Genomic DNA, 13,624 nt, shown 5'->3' with positions numbered 1-13,624 from the left:
TGGGGGCACCAGTGGCAAGAGTAGGTTTTTACATAGTAATTTTGATTTGCTGTGAAAATGAACTTGAAAAAAATTGCAGGGTCTGTCTGCCTTTTAAGCCTTTGCTGTCAAAGCCTGATTCAGTGTGAAAGTTGTTTGAGATGATTAAGTGGATTTAAAGGCTTTTTTTGCCATTGCATTGACTCATTTTACAGAAAAAAAAATCTTTTCTTCAGGTGATCCAGATCCAGTTTTGAGGTGTATAGTTTCTGGATTCTTTGCCAACGCAGCTAAATTCCACTCTACTGGAGCTTACAGGTAAGAATATATAGTTTCATTGGAACTGTTGTTCAGTTTAACAAACTCCTTTGACTTGATAAATCTAAGTGTAATCTACAAATGAATGCTTCTCTAGATACTTGCAATAAGAAATACATGGCAATCGCTTCAGTAAATCTTTGAAGCTTTGTATTTTCATACTGCTTCAATGTTTCTCTCTCTCTCTCTCTCTCTTTGTTTGTACTTTCAAAAAAAAAACAACTAGAGATATCAAAAGTGGGTAGCTGTTACTAATAGTAATTAGCTTGTGTTAATACAAGCAAGTACTATGTTTCTTTTGTAGGACTTTCAGTACATTGAATAAAGGCCTGAAACACTGCTTTTTCACTTAATGTTGGTAGAAATCTTTTAGGACATTAAATTCTCAATCATTCCTTCAGCCAGGATTTAAGCCTGGTTTCACCTGAAAGCCTGTTCATTAAATCTGAACACTTATACTGTGCTCCAGCTCTTTCGCTGTGGCCTTTTATTAATATTCTGGCTGGGGAATGAAAGGAAACAAATGTTAAATAGTAAATCTATGCACAATCTGAAATAGTGTCTTGCTTTCAAGGACTATACGTGATGACCATGAGCTTCATATTCATCCCACTTCGGTGTTGTATGCAGAGAAACCTCCACGCTGGTAAGTTAGAGCTGCTTTTGCTTGCTTCGTGATCTAGATAAGTCATTCTGGAGGCTCCAGGCATTTCCATGAGTGACTTTTCTCCATCAGTGGAGCAATAAATATAGGAGATAGTGGTTCCCACAGTGAGAATTCAAACGGTATTTCCTTTATAACTGTTAATAGGCAGTATCCCAATAAAACAGGGAAACTGTGTTGCTTACACTACCAAAAAATTGCAGAAGTTGGAAAGCAGAGTCAGGTGACCCTTTTTGAATAAGAACCACATCTTGCACTGCAAATTGGTCTGACTGGTCTCTATACATAGATAGAACTGGGGTTAATTACTTTCTATTAAGCCTGTTAAGTAAATGTCCTGTCAAGTAGGTGTTGCAGTAATTGTATATGGCTTGCTAGGAGAGGGCATACGTATAAAATGCGTGAGGCAATATGTTTGACGGAAGTTATGGTTGTCTAAAAGACTGATGAAAAAAATGGTTGGACTTTCATGTTAACTGGGGTATTACGATTCCATTTGTGTGCCAAAAGTGGTGAGTTAACAGATGGAAGTGTGTTTCCAGCTACCAGGTCAGCATGATCAACCTAAAGTATTGGGATTTTTGTCCTTTTTTGCCCGTAGCTGAGATTATGAAGCATAAGCTTGGCCTATGTACTCCATTATCTTTGAATTGTGCTCTTACACCTGCTGTACAGGGTTTGTGGAAGTGTAACTGATGGGAACTTATTCACCAGTTACATTGGTTCACAAAATGGAAATGAATCCTGCTCGCTAGGTCATAACTGTGCCAATTCTTTAGGGCTGAGTGGAGCCGAGTGTAGCTAGACTGATTTTTGCTACTGAAATCAGCCTGGATCTCTGCTGTTTTGCCAGTGATTTTTAACCTGCTGTCACTGCTTTTAAGAATAAACCACAATTTGTTATTAATAGTCAAAAGAATACTTGGCAGATATACTTCTGAAATTTTCCAGCTTGTAATTGATGACTCCTGAAAGAGGTTGGGTTATGAGGGGGTGACAGAACTGCAGAAAGAAAGAATTGGGAAGAAAATCACTTGGAAAGGAAAGTTTGGAGGTGGGAGAGTACTGAAAGAATCCTTGTTTTGGCACACACCTCCTGCATCCTCTTGGTTGAGGACTTAAGTGTTGCAGCACTCAGCTTTTAGATGTTTAGCCTGCAGAGTGGAATCTCCATCCTGGTCTTGGGCATTTCCAGACCTACAGAGAAGCAGAACTGTAGGCGGTTGTAAATCTTAACTGGCAAAGCCTTAAGACTCTGTTTGCTTCGCTGCCTGTGTGGTGTAGGTGGCAGCAGCTTTGCTGGAGTTTTCGGGAGTATTAACGCTGGGCTTAACTCTCTTCTGGATCCCTGTGCTGTGGAATGGGCACATAGCTGCCTCCCAAAGGCCACATGGAGTTGCCATTGCCGGCCTTAACATCCTGCTGGTTCATGCCACACGATAAGGCAGGAATTTAACTTACCCGGCAACCCCAGCTTCAGTACTACTACGGCTGGGAGCCCCTCCTATGCTCGTGTGTGTGCTTCAATTCTCTGCCTGCTATGGGTGTGTACAAAAAGCGTTCTCATTCGTGTTTGTTTTCCTCAGGTTTCTCTTCTCTTCTCGTTATGGGTCTAAGGTTTTGGTGCCTTTGACATCCTCCTCATGCTATCACAGAGTAACTAGCATTCTCTTTTTGGAAGTGGTGTTATGAGTCGCCCTGACCCCATTATTAGAAGTGGTCTTTCTTTTTATATCTTGCATCCATACCTCCTGGTAGTATGTAAAGATGTTTTTAATAGCAGTTTAAAAGTTGTCTTAATGCAGAGTACTCTCAATGTAATGTTGAGTACACAATGTAATATTGTACATACAATGTGATGTTGAGGACACTCAACCAAAGGAAAATAGGTAAGAGGCTATATTATAACCTACAGACTCTCTTCTCATGCTGTGAATAGTACCGCTGGCACTTTGTACGTGAAGCTGTCTAAATATGCTGTTAATCACCTGTCTCCTTGATTGCTTTGTAACACTTTTTTCTTTCTTTTTTTCTTTCTTTCTCCTAGGGTTGTCTACAATGAAGTCATACAGACCGCCAAATACTACATGAGAGATGTGACTGCCATCGAGTCTGCGTGGCTCTTGGAACTGGCACCTCATTTTTACCAGCAAGGAACGGTACGGAATCGGCATAGAGCCCAAACCATAGTATTTGTATTAGCGGCTCTTGTATATAAAGTTTTAAGCGTCTTTGCCTGTTTAATGGTATAAAAATTAATTTGAGTTTGGTTCATAATAGTGGTTTTAATGTAGAGAAAGTGGGTAGTAAACTGGCATGTGAAAGCTTTTTGCCCTGTTACCCTGCCAACAAGCATGATCTCAAAGTAACAAATTACTGAATCCTTCAAGTAAATGAAGCCTTGAGCTATTTTACACTTGAATATAGGTACTTGGTAGCGCTTCTGTCAGCAGCGCTATTACTAGGCAGTAGTCATACTTTGCACAGTGATTTTAAAGGAGTCCTTGCATGCATTGCAAATGTTTATGCAAATCCCAAGATCTTTTTTTGAGCATTAATTATGTTTACTGCAAAAAGTCAATGCTGATCACTTAAAACTTGAAATGGCAAAGGATAGCTGCTATTAGTGCAAACCTCTGTTCCAGGTTCTTGATTGTTTTGTGCCTAGCACCTTTTTATTAAGAATGACTCCTCAGGAATGCCTCAGTGGCTCTGTGGCTAGGCCTTATGTGTCTGAATTGTCTAGGCTTTTGAGGAAGCTAGATTTGACATTGGTTAGGGCCCTGGTATTCAAAATCAGGCCTTGGTTCAAATTCTTTATTAAAACGGCAACAGCAAACCCCCCTTATATTTGGAACCTCCTGCCAAGCATTATGCTTCATTCCAACTCAACTTTGAAAGTGATGGTGGTTGCAGAACTATCCATTGGCTTGTATTCCTGAGAGCAGCCAGCAAAGTATTATCAGATAGATACAGTATTTGGTTTTATTTTTCGTCCACCCATCTCCCAACTGGTCTCTTTTTAGCTGAATGGCTGATTTGAAAGCAGATTAGGTTTTGACATTGTCGAGCTGAAGGCCACATGGTGGCCTTAGCCCCCCTGAAGATGTTCATATAATCTGCCACCTTTAGCAGAGATAACATTGCTGCTAGTCCTGAACAGGAACAGCCAAAGCATCCAGCTTTTAAAAAGTGCTTACATGGGATGTAGGAAAAGAGGTGACTGGAAAGGCAGCAAGGTCTTGTACTGTTCATGGATTTCTAAATAGCACTGTGTAATGTATGCAAAAGCAAACCAATAGCAAGTAACAAAACATGAAATACTGTTCCTGTATTCTCGTAGTAAGTGAGACTGTAGACTGTTGCATCTTGCTTCCCTTTTTTCTTGCAAAACTTTCTGAACTCTGCAAGGTTAACCCTAAGCAGATTGTTGCAGTAACAAGCTTGTGTATGATGTGGATATTGAGTGAAAAAATGCACTGATATAGCAAACGTATGCAGCATAAGAGATTTGTTTATGCATATGAGCAGCCATGTTGCAAAAGTGGATGTTTCTAATTTATACATCTGCTACTTAATTTGAGATTTTTGAGACTCATATGCTTGTTTCTTTTCACTTCTTGGGGTTTTGGGGAAGAAAGAATAGCACTGTGCTGCCTAGAGCAACTCAGGACATAGCTATGTGGTTACAGCCAACAACAGCGTTGGCATCTGTCCATGTAATTGACTTGAGAGGTTTTTTATGTTCAGCTTGGCTAATTCATCTCAGTTATCCAGACACTTACCATCCGTAAATGAATTTTCTAAGCAGTTGAGTATTTTCTGCCTTTTATTCTATAATGCATTTGACAAAGGTAGTAATGACCCTGCAGGGCAGACCCTTGAGTCTTTAGCTGCTGCTTGACATACATTCTGCAAGCACGGCGTAAAAAGGAAATGAGCCAATGTTCCACCTGTATCAAATCTACCCCTGGAATAATTCATCCTTCTGACTCGCATATTTACATGTTGTAACATCCCATACACAACATAAGGTATGATATGACCTCTCCACGGGCTGGAACTTGGAGTGAGGTTTTCCTTTAGGTAGGTTATGTTGGGAAATGTGATTCAATGACTTGCTTAGGCAAAACTTTAATTGCTTTTTGTAAGTGAAGAAGAGTTGTCTTGATTTGTATTACCTACCTTACTGAGAAAATATCTTTTTCAGGGCCGTACTGCCACTATTGTAGATATTCTATAAAATTACATCAGGACCTAGTTCTTACCATTGTCACCCTTTTTGATTTGACAGACAAACTCTGTTAAGTTTGCAGCGTGCCCTAAGCATCATTTTCATCCTAAAGTGAATGGAAGATATTGAGACTAGTGCTATTTTTGAGGGAAATTATCTTTTTCAGTTTGGCCAGTTATTGTCCTCATCAGCAAAGGGTTTAGGTATTTATAGAATGTTTAAGTAATATGCCTGTTGTTTAAAGTCTTGTATTATATACACATTTTGATTAAGCAAGCAAGTACAAAACACACATGTATATTAAATTATAGTCATTCATACCCTCTTTATGCTGAAAGATGTGTCTTGTGCTAAGAAGAGATTCTTGAAATATGAGAATTTTTATTCCTTTATCAAGTTAAAAGCAAATTAAAACCAAATAGGACTCTGTGCTAAAAGATTTTCTTCTATAATTTGATCACAGTCTCGGTCAGTTATGCTTCATTCCAACTTTTGCAGTGGTTTGGAAGGATTTTATTCTCGTTTTCGCTCTGTGTTTTTTTGTACATTTATTTTCTTTAACAGCATAGGGCTTCAAAGGTCCAATGAAACTACAGCTACAATGTTAATGCATTAGTTAAAATCTTACACGTCGTGTATGTATTCCTAGTGTCTGTGTGTTAGGAGGACGTTGCTCTTCCTGTGCATTTTTACACATTGATAAATTGTTTCCAGTGGGAAATTGTGCATACACTTGCAATTACTTCAGAAGTATTAGAAGATGATATATTATACCAACCCAAAAAATCACTTTAGGATATATGCAGTTTTTTTGACTTCATAGATTTATTTTAGCTTTATCAATAACAAGCAGGGCTTGGGAGGGGTGGTTTTGATACTGGCAAGAGAGTTAATTTAATTTGAGGTTAAAGACTGAGTGCGTTCTAATAGAACTCTTTTTAATTGTGGTGCCATGTGCTAAGCAGTTTTTCTTTTCTTCTTGCAGCATCTTTCCTTGAAAGCAAAAAGGGTCAAAGTAGATGACAACTGATTTGACGTGACTTAAATCTTGTGACATCAGATGCAGAACCTGCCTGTAGTTTGAAGCTGGCTACAGTCCATTCAGCAGTCAGTACATTAGCAATCTGACCGTACATCAACTGAAATGTTTAAATGCCTGTCAGGATCTATAGGGGGTTTTGCACGACCAGTACATTGTAAACCTACGTGGAACTTGGGCTGTGGCCATTCTGTTCCTTGCCTAATTGACCACTGTTGTTAATCTGGGCACGTTGCACCTTTTAATAGGTAAACAAATGATTAAAAAAAAAAAAATCAAGAGAACGCACAGGACCACAAAGAACTAAAACCTTGAGGAGGGAAACCGAGTTCCTGGAGTGGTACGGTCGCCTTACAAGAGCGGGGAGTGGGGTCCCCTGTCTTCTGTTACCTGGAGCACTGTGACTACTACTGGCCGAACTGAGACAGACTGCTGACAGGAGGTAGCTCAGGGCGATGAACTAGCCCTTGAAATGCAAAGGGCTGCCATAGAAACATTGATTTCATGTGTTTGACTGTCCCRGACTGGTGCAACTCATGCTCCCATGCAGAGAAAGTCTCCTGTTTGTATTAGAGCTGCCCCTAGTTCCCTTTGCTGTAACAGTCATTCTGTAGGTAGCATTGTATTTAAAAACGTGTGGTTTCCATACATGAGATGTGCTGCTTGGGTAGGAGGGAGGAAGAGTAGCTCGGCCTTTTTGAGAAGATCTTTAAATTTTTCTCAATCTGGAGACTATATATTTATGTTCACTGTTATTTAAGTTCACAGGTGGGGCTTTATTTTTTTCCCCTCTAATAAGAGAAAAGATGTTAGCCTATCACCACTTGGAGATCCCAGAAAATCGCAGCAGAGATATATCATGGAACACTGTTCTTAGCCTATGTCATTCAAGAAAGATGAAAATGTTCTGTACTTTCCTAATAAGGAACACAGTCCTATATATATTTTTTATTAAGTATCTGTTCTTTGCTGCTTTGGACTTGTCTTCTTACTGCAAGAGAAGGATGCTCCAAACCGTTGCTGGTTTAACAGGGACTCCATGGCTACTTTTCCATAAAGACCTGTACCTTTTGGTGTATAAACAAGGTAGCTGGAATACATGTATTTATTTTTTCCTACCATTTTGATATTTATTTTAGAAATACATTGTCTGAAAGTTTTATTTTTGTAACACAGTTGACTTGGTGGATGTGTTTCTGGCACGTTAACCACAATTTTCTTTTCTTTTTTTTTTCTTTTAAGTATGTAAATAAGTGAAAACTTCTATGTAGAATGAATGTCATCCTCTTCGCATGATTGCCTTGAAAATATTCTTGATCTTTTTTACCTTTTCCCTTTCAAACACCTGCAGGGAGAACACGTTCTGTCATGTGCAATGTGTCGTCTGTGTACTGACTGCCAGCACAAAAAGATGTACCAGTGTCAATATATGGCACCAGCAGCATGACAAGCGATGTCACCTCCTTTGTTGTCTTCGCTGTGAACCTCATCCTCTCTTAGAATGGAAGCTCTTTGGGGCAGGGACGGTTTCCCAGCCAGAGCCAAGAGCATCGTTCGCGCTTACTAAAAAGATTCAACATGCATTTTTTTTTTTTTCCTCCTAAAGGATCAGAGAAAGAACTGAACATGAAGACTTGTAAAATGTCCGTGTGTCTCTGTCTTCTGGAAATATTCTTGAAAAATAAAACCATTGAATCGAGGAATGCATCACTTCAGCCCATCTGAGTAATGGGTGATTTCCCAGCGCACACTGGGTGATTATATATATTATATTTGATGTGCTTTCAGTGGATGGCCACTTAATTTGCCATTTCTGAGAGCTTTGGCTGCACTTGAATCCTGTTCTCCAGATGTGGTGCTACCTGGCTGTGCATCGGCAAAATTTTCTCTTTGAATGATTGTGGCTCCTGCTAAGCAAGAACCCAAGGATGTCAAAGCTTTGTAATGTGCCACAAGCAGTTGTTCCGGTGTAAGTATGAATGTAAGAGGTCTGTGTGAACAAAAACAGAAACCAAGACATGTCTTCATGGCAGGGTAGTTAGTTTTACAGGCTATTGAGGTATTGCCAGAGGTGCACTCACAGTTAGTATAGGCAGCCTTTGGACTGAAGATGTGGGCTAAGAATGAGTTCGTTAGTGTCCAAATTAAGCTATCTTTAGAGCGAAAGCACTGCTTCCATCAGAAACGTGGACCCTTTGGAGGCGTTTGAAGTCAGAGCCCTAAAACTTAAAAGGTCTGAAAATCTCTTTACTTTGCTAAACTTTGGCCTAAAGCTCTCTGCTACGTTTGTATGTAGCACTGTGCTTTAAATAACTTTGAATAAGGAAATGGGAAACTCTGTCTTGTTGTTGGCTCTTTGCTGGATAAACAGTCTGTGTGCCATTGCGGGGGAGGCTGGAGTCATTTGAAGATGTTTGTAAAGGCGATTATGAAACAGTTTAAATCTCGTTTTCAGAGAAAGATTGTAAAACATTAGGCTCTTGCATTAAAATACTATTTGAAACAGAAATAGAAGTTATGCCTTTACTGGCAAGGAGATCCGTATTTTTAAAAAGTAAATCTACAACCTATTGATGTCAAATTACCATGGAAAAAAGAGAAGCTATGGTCCTGAAGCCCATCAGAGAGGGCTGTCAGTGCTTCTGCTCATGACTTCAGTGCTGTCAGTTGCAGAATAAGGTGAAGCTAAATTGGAGTAAAAATTCAGCCAAGACAATATTAATTGAAATGTATTTCTCATCTTGTAGATTAAAAATAATTCTGATAAGCTGATGGAAAAAACAGTCACAGTTCTTTCTGGTTAATATGAAGAAAGAGACCAGTAATTAAAAGATTAAAATTCAAAAAACTAAAGCAAAGAAGTGTTTAGGGAGATGCAACTGCTGTATTTTCTGCGTGCCTTATGATTAAAAATACCCTATATGTGACCCAGATGCATGAGGATTGATTAGTCTGGATATTCTGTGAATGAATAGGGTATGTAATTGAGCCATGTGTGCAGCAGACTTCCCTAAACTTCAGGATAATATGCTGTGATGATTTTTTTTTTTTTTTTTTTTAGCTAGGTTATTTATGTATGTGCTACAATAAGCACATTACAGACAGGCATTGGAAAAAAGCGGTAAGTCAGACTGCATACATCTTTAAACCAAAAAAGTAGTTTATCAGAATCGGTTATCTGTGTTTCTCTGTGACTCATTCTAGATTCTGGTGGTTCAGATCTGCTCTGGCTCTGGCCCACGGTGCTTATTGTTTCCTGGTCCAACAAATGGAAAAACAGGACAGAGCCGCTAACACAGGGAGAGTGTGGAGCAGCATTTCTGCGTGGGAGAGGACAGGGCCATAACACACTAAAATTGCTTTAGGTAATTCCAGCCTTATTCTGCAAAGACATTTCTGATTATAAGGGAGGGCTGGGCCAGCATCTTCTGTCAGGAGGGCAGGTTGTGGAGGAGGAGGAGGGAGGAAAGGAACAGAGAAGCAGGGAGAGATCTGAAGGGAGGGCAGGTGCACGTGTGCAAAAGTTTCTTCAGCATCAGTTCGCATAGTGACTCACGCAAGTGCCTTGCTTGTTTACTCCTCTGGTTGCTGCCGGTCTACTGGCTGCTGAGCTGCTGGCCTGTTCGGTGGGAAACTGGACTTCCAGAAGCTGCTTGGGAATGAGTCGGCTGAGCAGTCTCACTACGCTCATCCTCTCTGTGTGGTTTCTGGATCTTGCGATAAGAGTCATTGAGCAGCAGTCTTGGAGCTGAGGACTGGACTGCTTGTTTGAGAGGTAGGCCAGCTGCTGACGGACAAACACAGACGTGGTAGCTTCAGTGCTGGGCTTACTGGGTGAAGCTGGGCTCAGTCATTCACCTGGTGTTGCTGGAGGTGAAAAGCATCTGGACAACAWGCCAGCTTGGGATTTGGAAGGGTGATTCTATGCTGAAACGTAGTTATCGAAATCATTCCTTATGTTTCAGCTGCTTTCTTTAAAAACTGAGAGGAGTTGTATCTTTTTTTCTGTTAGCCCTTCAGAACCCACTCATCTGGGAGCATGAATTTGCCTCTGTAACTTTTCTCATCCCATCATCCTGGTACGTAGCGTTTACCGGCCTAGTTCATTGCTTCTGAGCAACTCCATGAGGGCAACTTGGAACCAGTATTTATTAGCGTAACTTCATAATTTTATATTAATCTTTATCAAGGTGACCATACTAGCAATAATTGGCAAAGAAAACAAAACAATATGACTCAGCATTTAAGATGAGTATCCTCTACTGGGATTTAGAAAAAAAACAACTTGCAAGCGGTACGTAAGTGGCATATGGGAAAACCCGTCCTTGTATCCAGTTTTGAGTCTTCTCTAAGACTTGCAGAGTTTTTGTCYTTGAGAGCTTGTCCATTTTTTCTGCCAATTAACAGCTTTACCTCTCTCCACAAGCTTCCTCAGAGAACTGTGCCGTTTTGCTTAAGACTGACTGCACTTTCAGAAAGGTGCCGGCAGATGGCAGGCAGCAGTTTCAAGCACTGGTACTTCAGGGAACAAATAATTGGCCGGTTTTTAAATTGTTTTCTTGTTCTTTTGTTTTAACATTAACGTCAGTTARGTGATAAATGGAGACGAGGAGGGAGTAAGGAAGAAAGCACTTGGTGGATGTGGGATGAAGTCAGTATTTCAAGTGTAGAGATGAGTGAAAAGTCCAGAGTGCTGTGAGCCCTGCTGGTTTAAGAACCAACCAACCTGTAAGTCAATAATTTCTATAGCAGCTCTTTCAGTCACACCCCAAATCCTAAAAATGGCACCTTTACTGTAAGCCATAGCTGAAAGTATGGAAGTGTGCGCTGGCTGGAAGTGTATTAATACTTCAGGGAGACTGACAGTACTTGTCTGTGGCTTTTATACTTGGCTTATCCAAATGACCAACCACAGCTGAAATTAAAAATAAGACTCTCTCACTCTTCTGTAGCTACTTCCAGCTGGAACTCTCAGATTTTCAATGAACTAAATTTTGCAACCTTCTTGGCTAGTAGAAATATTTTTATAATAAGGAAGCTGAGAATTAATAGAATCCCTCAAGTTCAAAATTTCTGCACAGAAGCTCTGTGCATCTGCAAGGGTCCTCCTGTAGAATCAAAGCTGAAGGCTGGAGCAGATGGACCTTATTAAGCAAGGTATGCCCTGGTATTTTACTGAAGTCTCAACATAAGGCTGCAAATCTTGTGGGTTACTTAGACCTTTTTTCTTTCCTCATACTGTTGTTCTTTTCATATCTTGATATGTAACTAAGTTAGGTGAGTTGAATTGSTCTTCTAATATTAAATTAGTGAAGTTATCTTGGTTAAGACTTCRCATTAACTTGAATGGTTTTCCTCTATGAAATACTGGTAAAATAGCAAAGTGCTTCCTTATGGTGAATGTTGTTTTAGCAAAATCGACATCCCAGGAAAGATGCCATCCAAGCGTCTGTACTAATTCTGCTTACAGAAGACTTGCTCTGAGCTCTGGACATGTGAACAAGGCTCAGAGCAGCATGATGAGGCCAGAAGTCCATGTTTTTTTATTTTGAAAGTATCARTCTATGTCCAAAAAGTTTCTGTCTCAGTGGAGAGTTTGAAGGTATGCATGTATGGGATATAAGCACTGTAGGAATGCCTTATTTCTTTTTATAAGTATCCACTGCTGGCTTCATTCGGAGGCAGGATAAACTTCTTGAGATGACTTGGTGCGCTTGTTCTTGTGTATGTGCTTTGCTGATGTTAAATGAATCCAGTCTACCCTCCCACTAGACTTTTATCTCATTTCCAGTTTGTCCACACTTCAGAGCAACGGTGTCATATCCAGTACAAAGAATTTTGTACAAAGTACAAAAAATTCCCTCTGGACTTTTCATCCTGTACTACTTTGCTGGGCACCAAAGATGAAAGGTATTGTCAAAACCTATGGGAGAGGGAAGAAGAAGGAGAACAAAAAGTTGCAAAGGCTGCTTGGCTMCCTTCAGGCCAAGAATCAGGTTGTTTATTGTAAAAACTTATTGGCAGAAAGATAATCCCATCAGACAGGGAGTGTTTTGATGCCAGGAAACATCTTTTATGAGTCAGGTGTTAAGAAACTCCTACTGTTTCTCCCTTCAGTACCTAATAAGATATCAGAATTTTTTGAAAGACCTATGAGCTGTCCAAGAACCCTGCTTAGTCTAGAGAGCAGCGAATGAACCATTTCAGATGCAAGGCCTGGGGTTAGGATCAGAARGAGCTGGGCTAACATTCTGCTAATTACATCATGTGTTTGTAAGGTGGAGCTAATCCTTCCTCCTTCTCATTCTTTGTCTTGTCTATTTAAAAAAGTCAAAGTTTTGGGGGGGCTGAAGGCTATCGCCAAATATGGGGGGGGTACATACATGTGTGTTCATGATCTGGCACAACAGGACACATCTTAGCAGTTGCCTTCAGGAGTGGGGACATATAAGGGAGCTTAGGAGGAGAATAGAGAAGCAAGGAATGTGCTTTATCTAGAAGAATGAAAGATGAGCAAAACTGCCTCCAGTGTGCTTGTTTCCAAAGTAAATGTCCTGCCTCTCCCAAAGACTAGATGTTCACTGACATCTCAAAGACTGCCATTAGCGGGGGGGTAGGCCATGAGCAGAGACATTAAGTCTCTCTGCTGTTACAACGAGGGCACAGACTGGGGTTAGTGTTTGTGCGAGGCATTGATCACAGCAGCCATTCTGACATGTAAATACAGGCTGAGACAGTATGAAATACTGATGGCCATTACGAGCTGTCAGACCGGTCAGAATACCGAAAAAGGCTCTTTGTGGCTCCCCAGGGAGGGTGGTGGGCAAGAAGGCGCACCCAGAGGGGCTCAGAGCTGCATCACAAGTGCGTGGAGCTGGGCAATGCGCAGGGGAGGGCCCTGTCTTGCTCGAAATCACTTTGGTTTCTTGGAAATTGCAGCTGATGCTGATTTAACCCTTTGCACTTCAGGGGGATTAGCTAGTGAGAAAGCATGTGTTACAGTGGTGAAGGATAGATYGGAGACACCATGGGGCTCTCTTCCTTTGAATGGAGAGTGAAGTGGAAGGTGATACAGCTCATGGGCTGCAGCTGTGTGCTTAGGGCCTGCTKCACTGAAGCATTTCCAGAGATTGTCATTCTTGGCCCTGTCACAAAATACACCTTCATAACAGGCTTGTAGTCAGTCTGAGCACCTGTGTGATAGGGAGTCAACCCAGGGTTCGGACACCCGGTCTAGGTAACGGGGCTCACTGAAGTCTGTAGAGCAAATGAACCAATAATTACAGCTTGTGGATGTGCTTCTCATTTGCAGCAGTGCAAATCACATTCACTGAGGTGAGAGTGAAGAGGTTGTCCTTCCCCTTACATCTGACTAAAGGTGCCCACGTGG

At 40.8% G+C, this 13,624-nt stretch overlaps 1 protein-coding gene across 6 annotated transcripts in view; it reads left to right on the top strand.

Annotated features, from left to right (window-relative positions):
- The window catches only part of DHX35 (DEAH-box helicase 35), a 35,546-nt gene extending 27,605 nt beyond the window's left edge, over positions 1–7,941 (top strand). For 2 of the 6 annotated variants that reach the window (XM_026076775.1, XM_026076774.1), the window contains 4 exons: positions 216–297; positions 872–943; positions 3,009–3,120; positions 6,181–7,941. In XM_026076775.1, the coding sequence (XP_025932560.1) occupies positions 216–297; positions 872–943; positions 3,009–3,120; positions 6,181–6,225 (311 nt within the window). In that variant the 3' untranslated portion in view covers positions 6,226–7,941. The remainder of the gene's footprint in view (positions 1–215; positions 298–871; positions 944–3,008; positions 3,121–6,180) is intronic. The other 4 variants (XR_003255331.1, XR_003255330.1, XR_003255329.1 and 1 more) reach the window with 4 other exon arrangements.
- The last annotated feature ends 5,683 nt before the right edge of the window (positions 7,942–13,624 follow it).

This window comes from Apteryx rowi, unplaced genomic scaffold, assembly GCF_003343035.1.
Source record: "Apteryx rowi isolate R43461 unplaced genomic scaffold, aptRow1 scaffold_44, whole genome shotgun sequence".
Classification (NCBI taxonomy): Eukaryota; Metazoa; Chordata; class Aves; order Apterygiformes; family Apterygidae; genus Apteryx; species Apteryx rowi.
Note: the sequence above shows the minus strand (reverse complement) of the source record. Positions and strands in the feature narration are given on the sequence as shown.